At 44.1% G+C, this 25,478-nt stretch overlaps 1 protein-coding gene across 1 annotated transcript in view; it reads left to right on the top strand.

Moving 5' to 3' along the window:
• The first annotated feature begins 1,436 nt into the window (after positions 1 to 1,436).
• P2RX1 (purinergic receptor P2X 1) overlaps positions 1,437 to 25,478 on the top strand; it is a 168,997-nt gene continuing 144,955 nt past the window's right edge. Inside the window, exon 1 of the mRNA XM_082244978.1 lies at positions 1,437 to 1,611. Within this exon, the coding sequence (XP_082101104.1) occupies positions 1,475 to 1,611 (137 nt within the window). The 5' untranslated portion in view covers positions 1,437 to 1,474. The remainder of the gene's footprint in view (positions 1,612 to 25,478) is intronic.

The following is a 25,478-nucleotide window of genomic DNA, read 5'->3' as shown; positions in this document are numbered from 1 at the left end:
TGATGTTATTCAATCACCACTGTTTGGTTTTTTTTGCTAAAAAAGGCTGAAAATTTTGAAATAAAACCTTTTTCTTTGTTTCTGTTATAAAATGTTGCAAATAAGTAATTTTTCTTCTTCACTGATGTGCCCTAATTAGGTTGCCCTGATGGGCATTGATGAGGCTGCACTGATGGGCATTGATGAGGCTGCACTGATGGGCATTGATGAGGCTGTACGGATGGGCACTGATGAGGCTGCACTGATGGGCATTAATAAGGCTGCACTGATGGGCGATTATGAGGCTGTACTGATGGGCACTGATAAGCTGCACTGATGGGCACCGATGAGGAGGTACTGATGGGCACTGGTAAACGGATAGGTGGCACTGGTGGACACTGATATGCTGCACTGATGGACAGTAATAAGCTGCACTGATGGGGTTGCACTGATCATCAGGTAACTAATGATCAGTGCCCTGATTATCAGTGTAAATGTGTGCTGTCACAGGATTGCCGGTTATCGGCTTTCCTTTTTGTGACAGTTCTCTCCCATCTCTCCGTGCTCGCGCGCAGAAGCGAACGCATATGTAAGTCACGCACGCATGGGAGGTAACATGAACATTAGAGCGAGAGCAATAATTCTAGTGCTACACCTCCTCTGTAACTCTAAACAGGTAACCTGCAAAAGTTTTTAAAACATCACAGATTTTTACTAGGCTTAAGGGCAAAACAGATTTTTAAGTATCATAGTTTGTTGCCATCACGTTAGTGTGTACAATTTTAAAGCATTACATCTTAGGTATACTGTAAAATCCAATAGCTTTCCCAACCTACATATATTTGTTAACTTTCCTCAGTTATCAAAAAATATGCCCTCCTACTAGTGTTTATTAGCTTAGAGTTAATTGCAAGGTATATATTTACTCGGCGTAACATTATCTTTCAAATTTTATTTAAAAAATTGGGATATAAATTGTGTTGTTTTTTTTTTTAAATTAAAAATGTATTTTTTTCACTGTGCAAGTACCTTGTGACATAAAAAATAGCAAATATTGCCATTTTTCTCCCCCTATGCTCTCTGTTAAATAAAAGATAATGTTGGGGGGGGGGGGGGGGGGTTATAAATACATTTTCTAGCTAAAAATACTGATTTAAACTAATTGCCAGAAAATGCTTGGTGTTCAAGTGGTTAAGTTAAATCTAGTCCTGCTAAATAGCAATGATGTTTACTGTCAGTGTATGTTCAGTATGCAGGATGTAGTGGTAGTGGTTGAACGCCCATCTATGAGCCTCCCCCCATCCTTATCAGAAGAGCCATGTGGAATGTACAGGACACACTGTCACCTCTGGCAGCATCTGCCACACATACTGTCGCTGTGTACAGGAGGAGCAGCACATCACACCCCTGGAGCCCTCCTTCCATGCCTGCTGGAGTAGTCTGGGCTGTTGGAGCAGACACTGTACTAGGAAACTCATCTGAGCTCTCAGTCATCATGGGGCACAAGGTCAAGAAGGGGATTTCCAACTTTTTCTTTGAGTATGACACCCCTAGGATGGTCCTGGTCCGGGACAAGAAGGTCGGGCTGACATTCAGACTTATCCAGTTTGGAGTCCTGTGCTACATTGTCGGGTAAGCACTTCTCTTCTCAGGACACACATAACAGTCCTGATTCTACTCACTGCACATGTTTTGTAAACTTTGTAACATTATTACTTTTTTGTAACAACTTCCTATCAATATTGTGTATCGTACCTTAGTTTTATTTTATTTGTAGTGAGGGAAAAATGTCACCAAGTTTAAATTGTATCCATAGGGTCTTGTGCTGTGTTATAAAGTACATATATCTGTGAAATACTCTCCTAGTGTCGCCTTTCTTATACTTGCTAACACAGAGGAAACCCCATTAAAAATAATTATCAGATCTCAGGGAACCCTGTTAACAATGACTATGTCGCTGGTTCACACTAGTGTGATGCCAGACATCGCATGTGATTTGCACCGCATTGCTGTGCAGTTTATATGCGATTTTAGCCATACAAACTGTATGGTTGAAATCGTATCGCATTCGCACTAAACTGGTGCAGGACCCTTTTTTTGGTCTGCACTGGAATCGGATCGCATGGGTGTTCACACCTATTATTATTATTTCAGGTACTTATATAGCGCTGTCAATTTACGCAGCACTTTACATATACATTGCACATTCACATCATCTGATTCCTGCACCATTTCACAGTTCGCACTGCAATCCGATCTGGGGGGTGTCATTAACTTTACATTGACACCCCCCAGCGGTTCGCAGACCTCAGTGTGAACCACTGTGCGATTCAGGTGTTATGCGGGAATCAACACTGAATCGTAGGGTTTCCTGCATCGCACCGGTGTGAACTGGGACTAAGGCTCCATTCACACCTGGGCGTTTTCAGCTCCAAAAACGCTCAAAAGAAACGCTTCCAAAACGCCCAACAAGTAAAACCCCATTCATTTAAATGGCCCCTGTTCACATCTGAGCGTTTTGCAAAATGCCTGTAGCTGAAAAAAGTACATGAGCTTCTTTTTGGGCTGATTACCAGCGTTTTTGATAGATGTCAATGAAAAACGCCTGAAAAAATAGTGGTAAAATCGCGGTAAAAAATTGCGGTAAAATCGCTGTAAAAAACGCTACGCTCAAGTGTGAATGCAGCCTTAAGCTCACTGTATCCACATGAGAGAAAGATGGTGACCGCACTCCCAGCGTGAGGATAACATTTTTTTTCTTTATTCCAAAATATCCAAAACGTGACACATGTCATAACATAGTGATGCAGGCAGATAACAGCAAAGGTTGACACTGACGAATTAACTTCGCTTAGCCATGGCCCAAAAGTGCACTTCTAGGTGTAACCTTTAGCTCAGGTTCACACTGAGGCTGTTTAGAAATCGTGCAAGTTCAGCTAAGCTTGCAAGATTTCAAGCTGGCATTTCAGTCAGACTCCGGGGCGATTTTACAGCCATCTGTGCAGGCTCCTGCTCAGATGTCTATGGAAGTTGCCCCCCAAATTGGCAGAAGTAGTGCAGAAACTACTTTTGGGAATCGGTGCGGCGCTGCAAAGTCGGCGTCGCACTGATTCGGACGGTGCCATTGTCAGCAAGTGACTCTGATTTGACATGCAATTTTACATGTCAAATCACATCAAATCGGACCAATGTGAACATGGGCTCAAATAGCATGTATTCAGGTGGACACAATTGGTACCTAATCTACTGCTATATAAACTAGATAAGTTCTTAGTGTTATAAGTGGTGGGTGCAGTTTGTGCAGTGATGGCAGTTGTTCTCAGCTGGCAACAAGCGCTCATCATTTTTGGGCCATAGGGTCTTTGTACATTTATGAACTGGCTAGAGGAAGTATTAATGACTGGGTCTTATGTACCTTTTCCTGGTTTTATGTGTTGATTCTTCAGTTTATACATACTTACAACAAACATAGCCCTTTATTGCCTTCCCTGTGGGGGATGTAACATACACCCAGGTTTATAGCAAACTGACACAGGATTAAGGTACATGTGTCGCTTAGTGGGTGCCTGATGTGATTTTCATGTATACACCTTATGCTTTATGTTTTATATTTTTCACCTTTGGATTAGATAATCTCGATTTTTCATGCAACGGGTTCCAGTTTTGTTGCACGTCTATGGGTCCATTTATGAGACATAAGATTTTTGAATAATGATTTTTTGATCTGTTTTATGTTCGCAATAAGGAATGTATCCATACACGAGCGATAACAAAGGATTTGTTCTATTGTTTTGTACATTTGTACACTAAGAACTTAAAGAGGAGTTCCTCCCCCCCATAATACAAATACTGTAGCTGCTGAATTTAAATATTAGAACTTACCTGTCCAGGGTTCCCGCAATGTCAGCACCCGTAGTCGATTTTCGTATCGACCCTCGGGTGCTGCTGCCACCATTCAGGGTCTTCACAGAGGAGTTCCTCCCCCCCATAATACAAATACTGTAGCTGCTGAATTTAAATATTAGAACTTACCTGTCCAGGGTTCCCGCAATGTCAGCACCCGAAGTCGATTTTCGTATCGACCCTCGGGTGCTGCTGCCACCATTCAGGGTCTTCACAGAGGAGTTCCTCCCCCCCATAATACAAATACTGTAGCTGCTGAATTTAAATATTAGAACTTACCTGTCCAGGGTTCCCGCAATGTCAGCACCCGAAGTCGATTTTCGTATCGACCCTCGGGTGCTGCTGCCACCATTCAGGGTCTTCACAGCTGGTTCCCTACTGCGCATGCACGAAGCGCGCTGCGCTTTGTAATTAGCCCGGCGGCAAGAGAAAAAGGAGGGGGCCGAACTTCCGAGGGACAGCGCCACGGCGCTGTCTACCGGAAGTGGGGAATGGTACCTGTCAAAAACAGGTAGGTAACTATTCCCCCCTCCCCATGAAAGGTGCCAAATGTGGCACTGGAGGGGGGAGGAAGCATACAAGCGGAAGTTCCACTTTTAGGTGGAACTCCTTTCTAATCAGCTTATATAGCAGTAGATTAAGCACCAAGTGTATCCACCTGATTACAGTCTATTTAAAGGTTACACCTAGAGGTGCTTTTTTTGGGTTATGATTAAGCGAAGGCAATTTGTGAAACGCGTCAACCTTTGCTGTTATCTGCCTGTATCATTATGTTATGACATGATTCACTTTTTGAATATTATGGAATAAAGAAAAAAAAATTTTTTATCCTCTTATGTTGGAGTGCGGTCACCATCTTTCTCTTATTTGGATATTTACCCAGACCACAGACTGGACCAGCACCCGGTCATTAGAGGGAGGATTATCGTCACCTGTAGCGTTGTCGTTCTCTTCCTTCAGCCTTCGTTCACATCAGGCAATTTGACATGCGATTTGACATGTCAAAACGCATGCCAAATCGGAGCCTATTGGCCACAACAGCATCATCTGAATCGGTGCGAGGCCGACTTTGCAGCGCCGCACCGATTCCCAAAAAGAGTTACTGCACTGCTTTTGGTGACTGTAGGGGTGATTTCAATAGATATCTGTACAGGAACCCACGAAAATGTCTGTCAAATCGCCCCGAACTTGCACTGACATGCAGGTTTGAAATCTCACACGATTTTAAACCTGCTCTCAGTGTGAACGAGGCTCACTGCAAATTTTAAAGCTCATTGTACATTAGTGAGATGGTCCTTGGGAAGAATGCTCCTTAGGGTTTTGTTTTCACAAAGATGTGATCCGTGAACAGATCCCCTGCAGATACAGAATGGGATAGATGTCCCTTTTGTGATAGCCATCCCAGTTTAGTTTCTTTGGCCACATTGTGACGTTTATGGAAATTGTGTTGGATCTATGCCCATTTACAGGGCTGCTGTTAGAAATCACTGGATCACTCATGCAACCTACCTGACAGGGCCCCCCCTTTCCAGCTGAATGTGAGGGCATAGATTTATCAGTCCTATTCTTTTCAGCCTCAGCAGCCCAGATTAATGAATAGCAAACACTCTAGGGCTCCCTGCTTATTCACAGACTAAAGCATAGTGAAAACATGGTTTACTACGCTTCAGTGATGAATGGACACACGAGTGATTGGTACCGATCGCTCACTGTGTTCATTTCAGTGTTAATTTCGTCGACTAAAACCGACTAAAATGTTTTCGTCGACTAACACAATTCAGATGACTAAAATACGACTAAAACTAAAATGGCATTTTAGTCTTAAGACTAAAATATGACTAAAACTAAAATGGCATTTTAGTCAAAAGACTATAACTAAAACTAAATCGAAATTTGCTGCCAAAAATTAACACTGGTGCATGCTCAAAGCATAAATAATAACATATTAGATTTTTCACTCCAGGACCAGCAGTAGTATATAATGAGTTTGGAAATTGTAGAGAAATGCTTAAATAATGCATTACAAATTACAATTGAACTACACCCATTCGATTATAGATGACTAAAATGAGTTTTAGTCGACTAAAATGTAGGGCGTTTTAGTCGACTAAAATATACTGGAGTTTTAGTCGACTAAATACGACTAAAACTAAAACACTTGCAGAAGACTAAAATAGGACTAAAACTAAAATGCCATTTTAGTCCTAAGACTAAGACTAAAACTAAATTGAAATTTGCTGCCAAAATTAACACTGGTTCATTTTGGAAAGGAAGGGGCCAGTAAATTACATATTTACTGACCCCTTTCCTCACTTTCTATCCTGAAACATCTCCCTTTGTGCCCACAGTAGCTGCCAGTGGGGGGGGGGGGGGGGGCAAACTAGGGGCCCGGACAGGAGATGGAAAGGGGCACATGTGCAAGGACCAATCCCCCTGCAGTGCAGCTGGAGTTAGAGAGGGAGAGAAGCTGGCAGCACCCCAGGGGGAGGTAGAACAGGAACATTTGCTGCAATAAGACAGTACAGCTGGTCCTCCTGCTCAGAAGGTGCCTGGGCCCCCTTTTGAACTGATGGTGCCCAGTACAGGAGAGAAAAGTACACAGTCTGTTTTTTTTCCAGACCTGGACTCGGAGTTATGCCTCGTACACACGTTCAGATAATCGTACGATAAAACTCGCTTTTGACCTGATCGCACAATAATCTGATCATTAGTATACAGCTTTCGACAGCCGATCACGACAGTTCGTCCAACAAAATCCGAAGGAACAAACAGGAAAACTTTTGTTGTACGATAGCCTAGCGAACGACAATCGTTTAATCAGTACAGTATGCGTCCGCTAAAAATCGTTCGACAAAGACCGCGCATGATCAGAAACACTAAAATAGCACGGAAAAAGCCTGGCTGCCATTGTTTTTGTTCTGCACCATCTGAGACGTAGCTACGCAACCAGGAAGCTTTTCCCGAATCGTACGAAAAAAATCCTACGTTTATATGCATTGTTGAATTCCATATTAGTATCATGCAACAAAATGCGAACGATAAGTCGTCCGATTATCTGAACGTGTGTACGAGGCATTAGAGAAATCTAAACAAATGGATATCCATCTGCCTACCCCTAGACTTATCAGAAAAACTGATAAGCAGACCTGATTGACAAGCCCATGTGAGGACCCCTTACATTTTTGGTAATTTGGAAGAATGCCCCCTTAAGCCCAGTACACACGATCAGAAATACAGATGAAAAATACAAAGCGATCGGACGATAATCTGATCATTAGTACACAGCTTTCGAGAGCCAATCACAACAGTTTATTTGAAATGATCTAAAGGGACAAATCTGGTCTACTTGAAACTGATAAGCAAACCTGATTGTCCCGGAGTTCAATTCTATAGAAGAGAAGAGGAAACTCCAAATCCTACTGGGAGAAGAGGAGCCAATGGTGAGAACAGCTTCACAATATGTGACAGCATGTCAGAGACTGAGAGGGACATGAAAAACTGAGGACTTAAAAATCCTTTACATAGACTCACCCCCCATTCCCCTTTATATTACCCATTACCCCCCCCCCCCCCCACCACAAACTCAACTGCTTTGGCAATGCTAAAATTTATTTGGTCCTGCCAATAAAGCTAATTTGAATTTGAATTCGACAAGCCCCTGTGAAAGGATCCCTTATATTTTGGTGATTTGGAAGAATGCCCCCTTAAGCCTAATACACTTAAACAGAAAATCGGACAAAAAATATAAAGCGATCGTATGATAATCTGATCATTAGTACACAGCTCTTGAGAACAGTTCATCCGAACTTATCTAAAGGGACAAATCAGGTCTACCTGAAACTGATAAGCAGACCTGATTGACAAGCCTGTGTGAAAGGACAACAGAAAAACAGGAACACGGCGCCCAGTATAGTCCGATGTATATGGATGCCTGTGTTAGTACCTCTGCCGCTCCTTAGAAGACGCCTGGGGTCAGAGTAAGATCAATATAGCAACTGGGGAAAAGAAGCGCTTCTGGTTGAGGCTATGATGTGAAATGATATGAATGAGAATGCAGATAGTAATAAAAATGCAAGTAATGGTGTCCTGAGTTAAAAAAGACCACATCAGGAAAGTCCAAGTTAAAAAAGTTTATTGAATAAAACCATGAACATCAATTAGTAGGTATGATACTGGATGACAGTTATTGGAGTGTCAGGCTGAGCCTGTGTACTTGCCCCACAGTTGCCAGATCTCGCAGAGCCGTGAAAAACCACGGAGGACAGACACCAGCGCCTCAGCTGTTATAATGGTCCGAACGGCGTGTGATTCGGGAGATGGAGCGATGCAACTGCGTGCATCAGCGCTTGGCTTGGTGGAGACAGTGGAGGCGCAGGTGATGACGTCAATCACCCGCGCATGGAGAACAGGCTCAGGCAGACAACCCCATCAGTGTGGAAGGGAACGGTTTTTCTCACATATAGAGCTTTCTTTTGGTGGTATTTGATCACCTCTGCGGTTTTTGATTTTTGCGCTCTAAACAAAAAATGACCAATTTTGAAAAAAAAAAAAAAAAACAATATTTTTTACTTTATGCTATAAAACATAGCCAATAAATAAATAAATGTAAAAAAATCTAAATTATTCATCAGTTTAGGCCAATATGTATTCTGCTACATATTTTTGGTAAAATACAAATCTCAATAAATTGTTTTTACTAATAATGGCAGTGATCAGCGATTTTTAGGGGGACTGCAACGTTGCGGCAGACAAATCTGACACTGCCACTTTTTGCGGACCAGTAACACCAATACAGCGATCAGTGCTAAAACATTGCATTGTCACTGTACTAATGACACTGGCAGGGAGGGGGGTTAACATCAGGGGGGCAATCAAAGGGTTAAATGTGCTCCTAGGGAGTGCTTTCTAACGGTGCGAGGGATGCTTTGACTGGGGGGAAGACAGAGATCTGTGTTCCTGTTTAGCAGAAACACAAGATTTCCATCTTCCTCTCACAGAACGGCGGTCTGCCTTGTTTACATAGGCAGACCTCCATTCTGCCTCTCATGAGAACATTTTTGGGGTGCAGGCGAGCATGGGGTCTGCTGGACCCCCTAATTGGCTTCCGCTGTGTCTAATCACAGCGGGAGCAGGTTGCCAGCTGTGCACGAAATCAAGTACAGGTACCTAATTTCATGCAGGAGGGCCAGCTTGCCGCAGTATATCTGTGTGGGGCAGTCCAACAGGTGTTAATCAGTACATTTTTTGTCCAAAAAAATCGGAAGAGCAAGACCTCGCATGCTCGGAATTGAAAGAATACTTTACAATACCATACAATACATTACATCATTTCCAAAGTTGTATTCTGTCATACGAGAATTTTTGTAAGTTGACTAACCTCTTCATTTGCAATATGAGACTAGCATGCACAAAAAAACCCCAAAAATAACAATGATATTGTCATCATGTGTATGAGGCTTTACAGAATAAAGATCATTGGAATCATTGGTTATGAATCTGAGAGCAGAAACTGCTCATTACTCAAAGAACCCCTCGCAACCTCTGGAGGAACCCTGGTAGAAAAACTACCAGGACCTAAGACTGATCAGTGCAAGTTAACAAGGTGAATGGGACCAAATGCTACAATATAACATTCAGGCTAGCATAAAACAGTACAAAGCTTGCCAAAAACAGTTTGTCATTAAAGCAGAGTTACACCCAAAAGTGGAACTTCCGCTAATCTGCTTCCTCCCCCCCCTCCAGTGCCACATCTGAGAGGGGAGGGTGGAACAGGTACCTGTTTTTGACAGGTACCTTTCCCCATTTCCGGCCGCACTGTAAGGGTGATCCCGCAGCAAATCCACCGCTGGGACCACCCTTATCTGAAAGAGGACCGCCCGCCGTTTAAAAAAAATACTGGGGTTATGGCAGCTAGGACCAACGTATTTTGACGGCGGTCGGTAAGTGAATAAAAGCATCCTCTTATGGCAGCACAATGGCTTAAAGTGTAACTCCACTTTTGTTGAGAAAAAAACATTCCCCTCTGGGTGATCGCTGTACATTACAAGGATTTTAACAAACTTAGCTGCAGATTCTTACCTTTTGTTATTCTGAAGAAATCATTGTTTGTTCCACTCTGCTGAGTGGGTCTAATGGGAGTGGTTTCATGATTATCTATCAGCTGTGGCAGCTGCAGAGCTCTAATGAGGGAAGCTGCTGGGCCCGCATCCCTTTAGACGTGTTCCTATTGGAAGTATCTCACCAAAAATGACATTTTTGTTGCAGGGGATGCCAGAAATCTAACTTGTATCTTAGGCAGACTTCTAGGAAAATTGGTGAGCCAATCACACAAGCAGGAAATGATGTTTCGGGGGTGTGGTCAGTACGCATTCTGTGTATAGAACAGCTCCAGGTAGCCATATTGCATTGCATTTTCAGAAAATTGCAGCAGCTGCAGATTGAAAAGGAAAAGTCATTTTTATCTACATTCAATTACAATATTATTTCTTTATTTGATTATTTTTTTCTGTACAATAGCGTAGTTACCTTTTAAGATCTAGCTACTGTGTTCTGCTTACTGTTACATGTGAAAAAAAAACCTGAATATGATGCAAAATAAGATGTATGCATTTTTTAAATATTTGAATAATGAATTTGAATGAGAGCTGTTTGGAATTTGAATAAGAGCTTTATGGAATTATTCATTATTCTGATCACTGTGTATATTGACCAACTATGAGCTTAATTTGGTTTTATATAAGTTGTAAATTATTTTTTTTAGAATGTGTCTAGTGTCTAAATGACATGTGACTGGATATAATTAGTTAATGGTAGGAAGAGGGAGTGAAGTATTCTATTCTATGACTAAGCACTGTTCGGCATGAAATGCATTAGAATTGATTTGAGACTAAATAAATATTCACAAATTCACATTGGAAATCTTTCATCTGTTTCTTGTGGAATCATTTCAGTGACAATCTGGACAGTCACCTGATGATTTACAAAGGTGTAATGTGAGCCTGATCTGGAACAGTTACAGTAGTATATTTAGTACTGTGTATTGTATTCTGACAGCTGGCACCCACTGCTGTCAAAATACCTAAACAGCGGCTGTCCTGGATTGAATGCAGCCACCGCTTGGCTAACTATTTTCTTCAGATCAAAGGATGTTGGATAGAAGGGTACTGAAGGGGCCACCCACAACTCCAAATTTCATACTGTTCTTGGTGAATTTGCACCATGTATGGCCAGATTTATTGGTTAGCACAAGTCCCTTGCAGCACTGGAGTGTCCGTTCAAATCCCAACTAGGACACTACCTGCATGGAGCTTGCATGTTCCTCCTGTGCTTGTGTGGATTTCCAGACATGCTGATAGGTTATTCGGCTTAAGTCTAAATTGGCCCTAGTATGTGTATGTATGTGAGATAGGGACCATAGCCTGTAAGCTTCTTAAAGGCAGGAACTGATGTTAATGTACAATATGTAAAAGTGCAGTGTAAATTGTTGGAGCCAGGGCCGGGACAAGGGGTGAGTAGGAGGGACGGCTGCCCTGGGCACAATGGTTTATTGCGGGATGGGGGGGGGGGGGTGTCCTGACCCTAGACCTATGGGAAGGGGGGGTGCAGTTTGGCATCCTTGCCCTGGGCGCTGGATGACCTTGTCCCAGCACTGGTTGGAGCTATATAAATACCACAAGTTAAAAAATTGCAAGGGGAATTAAAAAGTACATGTAAAGCTCTTAACAATCTTCCTCTATGTTGTAAAGTGGAGGAGGTGTGCTGTAGTCCTAATAGCTTTCCTGTCTTAGGGTAGTTCTTGGGTTTAGATTTGGTTTAATCTCTTGAAGACCACAATACATATATATACGTGGCTGGGTACATCAAGCGGTTATACTGGGATGATAGCCTGCCGCTCCGGGAAGATGTCTAATCAGTCAGTGCCCATCAGTGCCTAGATGAGCAGGCACTGATGGGCACTGACTGGCAGTACTATGGGCACTGATTGGGGACACTGATGGCAGGCACTGTGGGCACTGATGGTGGGCAGTAATTGGCACTTTATTAACATTTTGTGTAATCAGGGCACTGATGATCAGTGTCCTGATTACTTGTATTTGTCTCCCCTATGAGGAGGAGCCGCTGATCGGCTATCCTCGCCTCACACACTGACAGTGTGAGGCGAGGAGAGCCGAATAACGGCACTTCCTCATTTACATGGGACCGGCTGTGATTGGACACAGTCGATCACATGGGTAAAGAGTCATGTCATTGACTCTTTACCAAGACTGGGATCGCGCTGTGTCCCCGGCGGGCACGCAAGGGAGGCTGTTCTGGTGCGCCGTCATATAACAGCATCCCAGAACAATAGCTACACCGCTCCGCCATCATTTGATGGCGGTCGGGTAGCAAGTGGTTAAAGGACATTATTGATTGAGTTTAGTTTGGTTGGGGATATATAAGAACTTGCGCTATCATTATTTCCATTGCATACTGGGATGATGTCTGCAGCTACAGTCATCATGCCAGCATTGTTTTTTTAGTCGGTTGATGACTTTTCTATAAAAGCCATCCTAGTCGCTAATTAGCCGCTGGATTGCTTTTACAGGGGGCTGGGTTGTTGTCCCCCCACCACCGCCCGCTGGTGGCTCTCTGGGCGCTAGCATCCCATTGGCGAGCCAGAGATGAATCTGGCGATTCAGGCGGCTTACCATACAGCTGATCAGGGACTTGAACATCCCCAATCATCTCTATGGTGTAGGAAACCAGAAGCGTTGAGTATTTTGTTACTTCTGGTTTTGCTGGATGTAAACAGCGCCATTTTTAAATTAGGAAAGCATCTGATCACACATATACATACAGATGCTTTTAAGGGCAAAAGAGACATCTGGGGTGTCATAGACCCCAGATGTCTCAGTAAAGAGTACCTGTCACTGCGTATTATTACAAGGGATTTTACATTCCTTGTGATAACAATAAAAGTGCTAAAAAAAAAAAAAAAATGTAAAGAGACAATGTAAACATAAAAAATAAATAATAATAATAAAAAAAAAATAGTTATAGCGCCCCTGTCCCACCATACTCATGCGACACAGGTCCTGCACACATACATAAACGATGATCACACCACACATGTGAGGTATTGCCGTGAATATCAGAGAGAGAACAATATTTCTACCAGCAGAACTCAGTGTAATGCCCCGTACACACGTACCGATTGTCGGCCGTAAATATTCGGCCGATTGTAGGCTTGTTAGTATGATGCTTCCGACAGCCGACAGCGCATTTTCGGCCGAACAGAATCTATTGTGCAGGCATTAAAATTTTTGTTGGCCGTCACCAGAACGGCCGATTGTTCGCCAGTCAGTACAGATTTCGGCCGACAGACAGCAGATTTGCAAGACTGGGCATGCTCAGAAAAGAAAAAACACACGGAAAGTTAACCATCACATGACATCACTTCTGCAGTCGGCTGTTGTTGGCCGACAAAATTCGTGTGCAGTCTTTTGCAGTTTTCAACAGACACGACAGCCCTGGACGGCCGATCGTTCAGCCGACATTCGGTACGTGTGTACGGGGCTTAACTCTAAAATGGTAACCTGTAAAACCTTTAAAGCCTATGGAGATTTTTAAATACTGTAGTTTGGCGCCATTTTACGAGCGTGTGCAATTTTACAGCGTGACATGTTAAGTATCTATTTACTCAGCATAACATCTTTTATATTTTATGTTTCAATGTTTTTTATTAGATTTTTTGTAAGAAAAAGATATAACAGCGCACAAGGAGCCAACATGGCTCAATCATTGTCTTTGAGGGCATTAAATATGACATAATACACGAAATACAATGGTGCCAATTCAGAAAATTACAATATCAAAAATGAGAAACCAATAAATCAGTAACAGGAACGGTAAGCTCAGGTTGGGCATCCAGCTAATGGAGCAAAAAACATAGAGTCGTAGAGACAGTGCCCCCTCCAGTGCATGCTGAAGGGCTGGAGGTCTGGGCCCGACCCCCCCCCCCGGCGCCCCTGCGGGAACATACTGCGCCCTTGGGAGAGGACGGCCCCCAACCCCCATACCAGGCCCTCTACCAGTGGGGGGCGTAGCCTGTCATCCGTGCACTGTCAGATAGTACCAGAGAAAAAATAAGAAAAGAAGGAATAGGGGGAAAAGGGCAAGACAGGGAAGAAAGGAGACAACAGCAGAGGAGGGTGGCAGGAGTGGGAAGATAGGAAAGAGGAAAGAAACATCAGCGGTCAGTGGAAAAATAGAGGGTCGACACCCAGATCCCGCTCACTCCCTATGGGGGAGATTTCCCCAACATCTCGTCCAAGGCTACCCATGCTCCCAACCGCCCCTATGAGGGGCTCGCCAGGTACCTTATCCAGGGGTCCCATGTTTTGTCAAACATACGCATCCTGTCATTCAACAACGCCACCATCCGTTCGTTTATCATGATCCAGGTCAGTTTGGCTTTTAAAAGCTCGAAAGGCACTACTGGGGTTCGCCATGAACGGGCTATTGCTATTTTGGTGGCCGTGAACACGAAGGCGATAAGGCGCTTGGCGGGTTTAGTAGCCCCCTCCACCGGTTTACCCAAAAGGGCATTTTGGGGATCCTTTATCAAGTTGACTTGGGTCAAGGAGTAAACAAAATTATAGACCCGGATCCAAAACCGTCGGACTTTTGGACAAGTCCACCACGTGTGGAGCACCGTGCCCACCTGTCCGCATCCCCGAAAACAGTTGGGGGATGCGGTGCTCACCGCCGCCGCCAGCCTGACCGGAACCATGTACCAACGCAAAAATACCTTGAAGTTTGCTTCTATCAGGGAAGTGTTGAGTATGGATCTAGAATTAAACTGCGCTAAAGTGTTCCATTCCGCCCGGTCTAGAGATTCTCCCAGATCCTCCTCCCAGCGTAGCATATACGTTAATTTACTATCGTCTCCATGGAGTATATTATAAATTGTTGATATATAGTTTTTTTGTTTGTCAAGTGTGCGGCAAAGGTACTCCATAGGTGTGGAGGTAGAGATATCGCTCTTACGCTTGAGGGAGGCCACGAAATGGGAGATCTGGGCGTAGCGAAAGTACTCCCCCTCAGGGAGGGAATACTTCTCCTGCAATTGGGACTTGGTAAGTAGTCCCCGGTGGTCGCATAAATCTGCCAACCTGAGAAGCCCCTTATTCGTCCACCATTCAAATGCCACAGGGGTTAGGCCCGGCGGGAACAAAGGGTTGCCCAGCAGGGGTGCTAGCGGAGCATGGAGGGACTTAAAGGAGCGTCTGCCCGACAGCCTATCCCAAACCCCCAGGGAAAGGGAGAGGGCAGGACAGAGCACTCCCGGCCTGTCCCTGGCCCTTAACCACAACGCGTGGTGGACCGGAACCCCCAGGTGGGTCGCCTCCATGTGCATCCAGATCGGGAGAGGGTCCCGGGAGTGGAAGCGTACCAGATGGGCCAGTTGGGCTGCGTAGTAATATTTTCCCAACTCCGGGACCCCCAATCCCCCCCTGAGTTTAGGGTTAAAAAGAGTCCGTCTGTTGACTCTGGGCCTCTTGTCCCCCCAAATAAACCTAATAACCGTCCCCTGAATCTTTTATATTTTACTAGAAAAAATGGATATTATATTGTGTTTGTGTGCATTAAAATTCAAGTGTATTTTTTCCAAAAAACTTGTAATCGAAAAACCGCTGCGCGAATACTGTGTGACATAAAAGATAATGGCTGTGTAAGCTATCCGGCTCTTGCAGAGCGTGCAGCGAGCGGCTGGACAGTGCGTAGGCGCACCGCATTGAGCTACCTTGAGTCATCCGAGGTGGTTGCCTTAGCTGGACGTTATCCACGTACCACTGCGGGAACGAACAGCTGAGCCGGCAAGGAGGAGAGTACCCTACACACATCAGATCGGGGATATCATTTCCATGCATGACACTATACTTGTTTCGGAAGCTGACCCAAAAAGTTCCAAGGCTACATAGGAGAAGTTCTGGTCCTGTAAAGATCCCGGGCAATGTGCAATAATTTTGAAGGTCTATTATTATCTGCAATCTGGTGAGTGGGGAACCTTGAGGGGCACCATATCACTCTGCAAGCACCTTAATTATTTGGCACCTTGGCACCTTAATTGGATCACTTTAAGGACTCTTTTCAAGCACTGAATATTTATTTGGACTATTTCTAACCACCTATTTTGTTTATTGTGCACTAATATATTTATCTATATATTTATTTGTTATTGCTTAGAGATTTTTTTAGCACATAGCACTTTTTTGTATATTTGATCATACAGTGTGCACTTTATAAAATATTGAATATTGTATTTATATCACAGCACTTTACACTTTATTTGAGCTAGCGCTGCATAAATTCGTTTTTCATCATAAAAGATAATGTTTGGGGGTTCAAAGTCGTTTTCTAGCAAAAAATACAGATTTTTAAATGTAAACAAAAAGTGTCAGAAAAGGCCTGGTCTTAAAGTGGATTGTAATACTAATAACCTATCATTGCAACTTCAAATTTCATTAGATCCACTTTTTTTTTTGCACAAACCATTGAAGTCACAAAGACAGACTAACATAATTAAAATGGCTAATTTACTAAAAAAAAAAAAAAAAAAAAAAAAAAACACATTCGAAACTGTATGTACTTTAGCTATTCAATAAGGTTTAAGGGAAGTTTACAATCTGTTTTTAAACCCTTGGTGCATTTGAAGTAGATGACTAATTCTTCTCCAGAAGTATCAGAAGGAAATCTGCTTGGTATTTCTAACCCCCCCAAGGGAATAGCACATGAATGTTACTAATAGCAGCATTCCACATGAAGTGAATACTGTTTCACTCCACTGCACTTCATCTTTATCTAACCCACCTTTGTAAACACACATCTGCTCTTTTGTACCAATTATTACTGCCTACAAACGGTTATGGATGAGACTTCTTTTACCTATTTTATTTATACATTATATTACCAAAAGTATTGGGACGCCTGCCTTTACACACACATGAACTTTAAAGCGGAGTTCCACCCAAAAGTGGAACTTCCGCTTTAGGTGGTCCTACCCCCCTGACATGCCACATTTGGCATGTAATTTTTTTTGGGGGGGGGGAGCGGGTACCTAATTTTGACAGGTACCCGCTCCCACTTCCGCTCGGAGCGCCGCGGCGCCCTGAGCGGAAGTTCTCCTCTTCCCCTCCCTCCCTGCAATCTTCTGGGACATGTCAGAGATCCCAGAAGATTGCCGGCCAATCACGGCGAGCAGCACGACTCGCGCATGCGCAGTGGGTACCCGACTGTGAAGCCGCAAACTGTCACAGCCGGGTGCCCACAACAGTGAACCGGCACCGAGGGAGAGGATAGAGGCTTCGGGCGGCCGCATCGCTGGACCGTTGGACAGGTGAGTCAAATGGCTGGAACTCCGCTTTAAAGTCTCATTTTTTGTTTTGTTTTTTAAATAACAAGCATGTTATACTTACCTGCTCTGTGCAGTTGGTTTTGCACAGGGCAGCCTGGATCCTCCTCTTCTCGGGTCCCTCTTTGCTGCTCCTGGCCCCTCCCTTCTATCGAGTGCCCCCACAGCAAGCAGCTTGCTAATGGGCACCCAAGCCGAGCTGCAGCTCTGTGTGTCCATTCAGAGACAGAGCTGCTGTTCGGTCTCGGCCCCTCTCTCTCCTGATTGGCTAACTGGCCTTGATTGACAGCTGTGGGAGCCAATGGTGTCGCAGCTGTGTCTCAGCCAATCAGGAGGGAGAGTCCCAGATGGCCTGGATAGAGATCGGGTTTAGGTACGTTTTAGGGGATGCTGGGAAGGCTGCTACACATAGAAGGTTTTTTATCTTAATGCATAGAACGCATAAAGATAAAAAAACGTTATGACTTCACAACTCCTTTAACCTTCCTAGCGGTATTCCCGAGTGTGGCTCGGGGTTACCTTTTAGTACCAAAAGCGGTAGCCCCGAGCCACACTCGGGATTACTCCAGAATGTTACTCACCTTCCCTGCGATCCCCGCCGTCCTCCCCGGTGTCCTCACACCCTTTCCCCGCTCTGTGCACTGCTGATGCTGGCACTTGCCTTCCGGCTCTCTTCCCTGCGAGCATGGCGACGCAGGGGGGTGGAGCCGGTGGCAAATTCAAAAATTTAAATACACTAAATGACATGATACAAAGCTGTGATCCTAACGGATTACACTGTATCATGCCATTTCAGCACAGGATTTCACCTGGTGGCTTTTCCAGTGTCCTGCCTGTGCTTTTCCAGTTCTTTGTGCCTGAAAAATGGAGAACGACCATGGCGTCCAAAAGCGCTTTTAGACTAACTGGAAAACAGCGACAGCAAAACGGAGTTACTTGAAGAACTTTTACAGTGATAGACATTTGAGATATCATAGGCCAGCTTTACATGACTTAGACTATACCCTAGGCATGCCGAGGCATCTTAACCCCTAGGGATTGAAGGAGTGACCGCAAGTTCATAGCAACAGATCACTCCTCTCCCTCGGAATTGATGCAGAGGGTAATTGGGATAGGTGGAGTGTTGGTTACGGGTGGTGCTTCTCCACAGCCCATCCCACCCACACAGGTTCAAGGGGTCTGCTTCACACTACTTGTGTTACACACAGTTTGTGCAGTTTTATTATTCTTTGTATTTTTCTGTCTCTGCATTGTACCACTTAATAAAGTATTTTTTGCACTCTATACCCTGTGAGCCCGGTCTGAGAGGATCTCTCTCCTCTCATATCTCTTGGTTCTCATACTTGAAGAACTGAGCGATAGCGATTCGTGGGAAAATTGGTCATCAAGTATGGAAAGTGACGACAGCGACGATTCCGATTGTCTCTTTCTGGCACATAGCTTGTGGAATTTGGGAAGTATATCAAATGATTCTTCAGAATTTCCAACGGAGCTATGTGCCAAAAAGAGACATCAGAATCGTCGCTGTTGTCACTTTCTGTACCTGATGACAATTTTTCCCACGAATCGCTCAGTTCTTCAAGTAACTCAGTTTCGCTGTAGCTGTTTTCCAGTTCGTCTAAAAGCGCTTTTGCGCAAAAAGAACGCTTTTTGGATGCCATGGTCTTTCTCTATTTTACAGGCACAAAGCACTGGAAAAGCACAGACAGGGCACTGGAAAAATCACCAGGTGCAATCCTGTGGTGAGATGGCACGATACAGTGTATTTCGTTAGGATCACAACTTGGTATCATGTCATTTAGTGGATTTACATTTTTGTAATTCCTGACGGTTTCACCCCCCTGCGTTGCAACGCTCGCAGGGAAGGGAACCGGAAAACAGGTGTCAGCATCAGCCGAGCACAGAGCGGGGAGAGAGTGTGAGGACAGTGGGGGGATGGCTGGAGGACGGCAGGGGATCACAGGGGAAGGTGAGTTTTAAAATATAAAACAACAGATTTCCATGCAAAACAATGTACCGCTTTTAGCACAGAAATCCGGACAATCAGACCGCCAGGGAGGTTAATGGCATCCCAATCTTAGTCCGTAGGGTTCAATATTAAGTTGGCCCATCCTTTGCAGCTATAACAGCTTCATTTCTTCTGGGAAGGCGGTCCACAAAGTTTAGGAGTGTTTCTATTGGAATGTTTGACCATTCTTCCAGAAGTGCATTTGTGAGGTCAGGCATTGATGTTGGAGAGAAGGTCTGGCTCTCAGTCTCCACTCTAATTCATCCCAAAGGTGTTCTATTGGGTTGAGGAACTGGTGAGGCTGCATTGATCTGGCACTGATATGGCTGCATTGATCTGGCACTGGTGAGGCTGCATTGATCTGGCACTGGTTAGGCTGCATTGATCTTGCACTGGTGAGGCTGTATTGATGGGGCACTGGTGAGGCTGTTTAGATCTGGAACTGGTGAGGCTGTTTAGATCTGGAACTGGTGAGGCTGCATTGATCTGGAACTGGTGAGGCTGCATTGATTTGGCACTGGTGAGGCTGCATTGATCTGGCACTGGTGAGGCTGCATTGATCTGGCACTGGTGAGGCTGCATTGATCTGGCACTGGTGAGGCTGCATTGATCTGGCACTGATGAGGCTGCATTGATGGGGCACTGGTGAGGCTGCACTGATGAGGCACTGGTGAGGCTGCGCTTATGGGGCACTGGTGAAGTTGCATTGATGGGGCACTGGTGAGGCTGCATTGATCTGGCACTGATGAGGCTGTATTGATCTGGCACTGGTGAGGCTGCATTGATGGGGCACTAGTGAGGCTGCATTGATCTGGCACTGGTGAGGCTGTATTGATCTGGCACTAGTGAGGCTGCAATGATCTGGCACTAGGGAGGCTGCAATGATATGGCAATGGTGAGGCTGTATTGATATGGCACTGGTGAGGCTGCATTGAGTTGGCACTGGTGAGGCTGCATTGATCTGGCACTGGTGAGGCTGCATTGATCTGGCACTGGTGAGGCTGCATTTATCTGGCACTGGTGAGGCTGCATTGATGGGGCTCTGGTAAGGCTGAATTGATGGGGCACTGGTGAGGCTGCATTGATCTGGCACTGGTGAGGCTGCATTGATGGGGCACTGGTGAGGCTGCATTGATGGGGCACTGGTGAGGCTGAATTGATGGGGCACTGGTGAGGCTGCATTGATCTGGCACTGGTGAGGCTGCATTGATGGGGCACTGGTGAGGCTGCATTGATGGGGCACTGGAGAGGCTGCATTGATGGGGCACTGGTGAGGTTCCATTGATGGGGCATTGGTGAGGCTCCATTGATGGGGCACTTGTGAGGCTGCATTGGTCTGGCACTGGTGAGGCTGCATTGATTGGACACTGGTGAGGCTGCATTGATGGGACACTGGTGAGGCTGCATTGATCTGGGACTGGTGAGGCTGCATTGATGGGGCACTGGTGAGGCTCCATTGATGGGGCACTGATGAGGCTCCATTGATGGGACACTGGTGAGGCTGCATTGATCTGGCACTGGTGAGGCTGCATTGATGGGGCACTGGTGAGGCTGCATTGATGGGGCACTGGTGAGGTTCCATTGATGGGGCATTGGTGAGGCTCCATTGATGGGGCACTTGTGAGGCTGCATTGATCTGGCACTGGTGAGGCTGCATTGATGGGACACTGGTGAGGCTGCATTGATGGGACACTGGTGAGGCTGCATTGATCTGGGACTGGTGAGGCTGCATTGATGGGGCACTGGTGAGGCTCCATTGATGGGGCACTGATGAGGCTCCATTGATGGGACACTGGTGAGGCTTCATTGATGGGGCACTGGTGAGGCTGCATTGATCTGACACTGGTGAGACTGTATTGTTCTGGCACTGGTGAGGCTGCATTGATGGAGCACTGGTGAGTGCCTTGGATGTTTGAGTGCTTTGGATTACAAGCATGTTTCCAGAACAAATTATGCTCGAGATCCAAGGTTTTATTGTACATGTGAAAATCAGTTTTTACTAGATAATTACCTAGAACCCCCAAAAATTATAGATTTTCTCAATGCAAAGGCACGTGATAAACAAAAGTTGGTTGTTGCATATTTTTATGTCACAGGATATTTGCGCAGCGGTATTTCAACGCTACTTTTTTAGGAAAAAATACACTTTAATGAATTTTAGTTCTCACAAACACAATATCATACCCTAGTGCTTGGTAAAATATAAAAGGTGATGCTATGCCAAGTATACAGTATACTGTAGATAGCTAACATTTCTGGTTTGAAAACTGAGTATTCCCATGAAATGGCGTTAAACAACTGTACTTAAAAATCTCCATAGGTAACATTTAAAAAGCATTTACATATTACCAGTTTAGAGATACACAGGAGGTCTGCTGCTAGAATTATTGCTCTTGCTCTGATGTTCGTGGTGATATCTCACATGTGTGGTGTGATCGCCATTTACATATGCGCGCGGGACACTAGCTCTTTAATTTTTTTAATCAACTTTATTGATATCGCAAGTGATGAACAATATTCCTTGTGATACCTGGAGCACTGACAGGTACTCTTTACTAAAGCATCTGGGGTCTCTCCTCTACCTTTCAAATCATCGGATCAAACCAAGATCGGCTTGATCAGATGCTTTCCCCTGCAGGTAATGGCTTGTAAACAACAAACCAGAAACGACAAAATACTTGTTGCTTCTGGCTTCCGTTCCTCCCTCATCTATATAGTCAGCTCATGAGGGCTCTCCCATGGAAGAAGGCAGTGGGGGGGTGGGGGGGGGGGGGGAACTAACTTGCTTTTACATTACTCAGCAACGCCTGCTAAAAAAAATATATACCGGGGTTATGACTGCAGGTACAACCCTGACCCTGGTAGAACCATTTAAACCAGAGGATGTACGGGTACGTCCATATGGGGCAAATGGTTATCATACAATCCAGGAGGGCAGTTTATGCATTTTAACCCTTTGTTTATATAGTGTTCAGCTCAAGTTACAGCTGATAATGAAGAACTATGAGCACATTGCAGACAGGGTTAATTGGGTTAAACGTTACTATACAGCCCTCTCCTAAATTTTGTAAAGCCAGGAGAGCATGTAAGGATGTTAAACCAAGTAAAAGAGCCCTTAAAGTGGAGTTCCAGCCTGGGGGGGTAAAAAAAATCAAAAGTCAAATACTGTAGACTTTTAACCACTTTACCATTAGAGCATTTTGCTGTCTTACGTCTGGGCCACTTTTTGCGATTCGGCGCTGTGCGAATTTAACTGACAATTGCGCGGTCATGCAACTCTGTACCCAAACGAAATTTACGTCCTTTTTTCCCCACAAACAGAGCTTTCTTTTGGTGGTATTTGATCACCTGTGCGATTTTTACATTTTGCGCTATAAACAAAAAAAGAGCGTTTATTTTGAAAAAATAACAATATTTTTAACATTTTTTTTATATGAAATTCCCCCCAAAAAAGATGTAAAAACCAATTTTTTTTAAATTTTTGGCCAATTTATTGTCTGCTACCCATGTTTGGTAAAAAAAATCGCAATAAGCGTATTTTGATTGGTTTGCGCAAAAGTTATTGCGTTTACTAACTATGGGAAAGATTTCTGTCATTTTTGGTGTTTTTTTTTTAACGCGTAATGGCGGCGATCTGCACTTTTTTTGCGGGACTGCGACATTGCGGCGGACAGATCGGACCCTTGACTGACATTTTTGACACTTTTGGGGGTACCAGTGACATTACTGCAGTAATCAGTGCTATACATATGCACTGTTACTGTAAAAATGACACTGGCAGGAAAGGGGTTAATTTTATTGGAGAGGGAGGGGTTAATGTATGCCTGGTGCTTACTAACGTGTGTGGGGGGAGGTGACTGAGTGAGCCAGGGACAGATCGGATGTTCAGCTATGCTGAACACTCCGATCTGTCACTCCCTGTCACTTAGGAGATCCGCCCGCTCTGTTTACACAGGCGGGCGGATCTCCAAACTGGATTCCCCGGCGATCGGGGCAGAGCAGCGGCGATCGCCGCTGCTCTTCCCCTGGCCCGACTCCCGCTGTGAATGAAAACGAGCCACTTTGCGCAGTAGTACTACGGTACTCAGCGGTAAAGTGGTTAATATAAGGACACTTACCTGTCCAGGGAGCCCTCGATGTCATGTCAGCATCCAAAGCCAACCCATCCATGTGCTCCGGGTGCAGGCGCCGGCATCCTTACTAAAGGAAACAGGAAGTGAAGCCTTGCCTGTTACCTACTGCACATGCGCAAGTTGCGCTGCAGTTTCTGAGTGGTCCCGTAGTCTCCATGGACCTGTGTGTATCTCCCAGAAGGCAGCGGGGGGGGGGTCTTTCAGGAAAGAGGGGAGGAGGGGCTACTTTAAGAAGGTAACCTGAAATGTATTTTTTTTTTTTTAAAGTTATGCGATGTTAGTGGGAACATGTAACAAATATAAAGTATAAGGTAGGTGTTATCCCAATTTGGCTGCAAAAGTAGAAATACACTTTAGAATAGAATTTACTACCCTAAAAAAATAATGGAACTTACCTCTACACAGTGTATGCACAACAGTTGCTTTTTTTTATTGCTGTACTATGTTTTATTGGTTAGGGATACTGTAAAACTTTCTATAAATCGGGATAAGTCATGTTACAAACGTCAAGCCTGAAGGAACTTTTTATCTATCTTACAGCTTCAGCAGGAAGCTGCTTGCCATCTGCTCTCAATGATGGAGATGCATGTTTCCTTTCTAGAAATGTAATGCTAAAGGCTAGTGACTCAACTTTACAGGGGATGCATAATGTACTGAGCGCTATCTTTTTTATTTTTATTGAAAGGATCACATATAAGGACATAAAGCAAGGATCTTTATTACGGCTTGCCCAATATTCAGATGTCTCGAGGTTACACACCATCTATAGTCACAACAGTTTGTTTCCTCCAGTTGGAGTGATAGTTCATCACAAGATTTTCCGGGCAGTTCTTATCAGTACTCTACTTCTAAAGTAAAATATTTCAACAACTGAGCTAACTGCAATTAAATGAACGCTTCCTGTGGTTTCAGCACATACTGGAATATTTTAGACACAAACATTTTCATTTTAAAGGGATGTATAGTGAGTCAGTGACTTTGTTTGTGACTTCTTTATCAGAACTAAAAATAAATAACAATTATTATTTTTTGTTATGCTCTGGTCCTTCTCCCCTTCCATGACCATGAAATTACCAGTTAAAGTAGCACAGTGCTCAATAGTACAAATGTCCTGGTCATGAAGGGGATAGAACCTTCCAGTGATCAAATGGTTAACAGCCCCTACATGTCATCACTTTAGAGTCAACTGTTGGCCCTAGAATTAGTGTTCACACTCCGGCATGCATGTCAATATGTAACATGCGTAGTACAGGCAATATTTAGACTTGTTATTTTAGCTTTAGTTCAAACTACTTTTCTTTTATCTGCACATAATATCAGTTAAATCAACCTCACATATGGAAAAAAAATAATTAATTTTTTATAACCCTTTTACTACCAGAGCCATTTTTGTGTGTTTTTGTTAACACATTATATATTTTTTGAAAGCAGATGCTGCAGAATAAAAAAGTGGTACTTCCAATTTTTTATGTCACATTACCAGAACACATTTTCAGAAAAAAATATGATACAGTTAATTTTTTTGGGCACACAAACACACAATTTTACCCAATTGTTGGAGAAAATATAAAAGATAAAGTGGCACTGAGTAAGTAGATACCTAACATGTCAAGCTTTAAATTGCGCTTGCCTGATAAATGATGACAAATTTCAGTATCCTATATTTTCCAAATGCAATGCTTTAACTACTTGCGGACTTCTGGCTTCCATTCATGTTAAAAACTTTGTTTGCATACAGTGTTGCATGACCATGAAATTACCAGTTAAAGTAGCACAGTGCTCAATAGTACAAATGTCCTGGTCATGAAGGGGATAGAACCTTCCAGTGATCAAATGGTTAACAGCCCCTACAGGTCATCACTTTAGAGTCAACTGTTGGCCCTAGAATTAATGTTCACACTCCGGCATGCATGCCAATATATAACATGCGTAGTACAGGCAATATTTTCTTACACAGGCAGCCCTGATGGGTGTGTTTACATTCATGTGTGTGCAGACATGGGGGCAGGGTGAGTTCCAAAAAATTTTCAGGGTGTTTCTAAGTGCTTGGGTGTAACTTCTT

The sequence above is a fragment of the Pelophylax lessonae genome, assembly GCF_965119305.1.
Source record: "Pelophylax lessonae genome assembly, chromosome: 2".
Lineage (NCBI taxonomy): Eukaryota > Metazoa > Chordata > Amphibia > Anura > Ranidae > Pelophylax > Pelophylax lessonae.
Note: the sequence above shows the minus strand (reverse complement) of the source record. Positions and strands in the feature narration are given on the sequence as shown.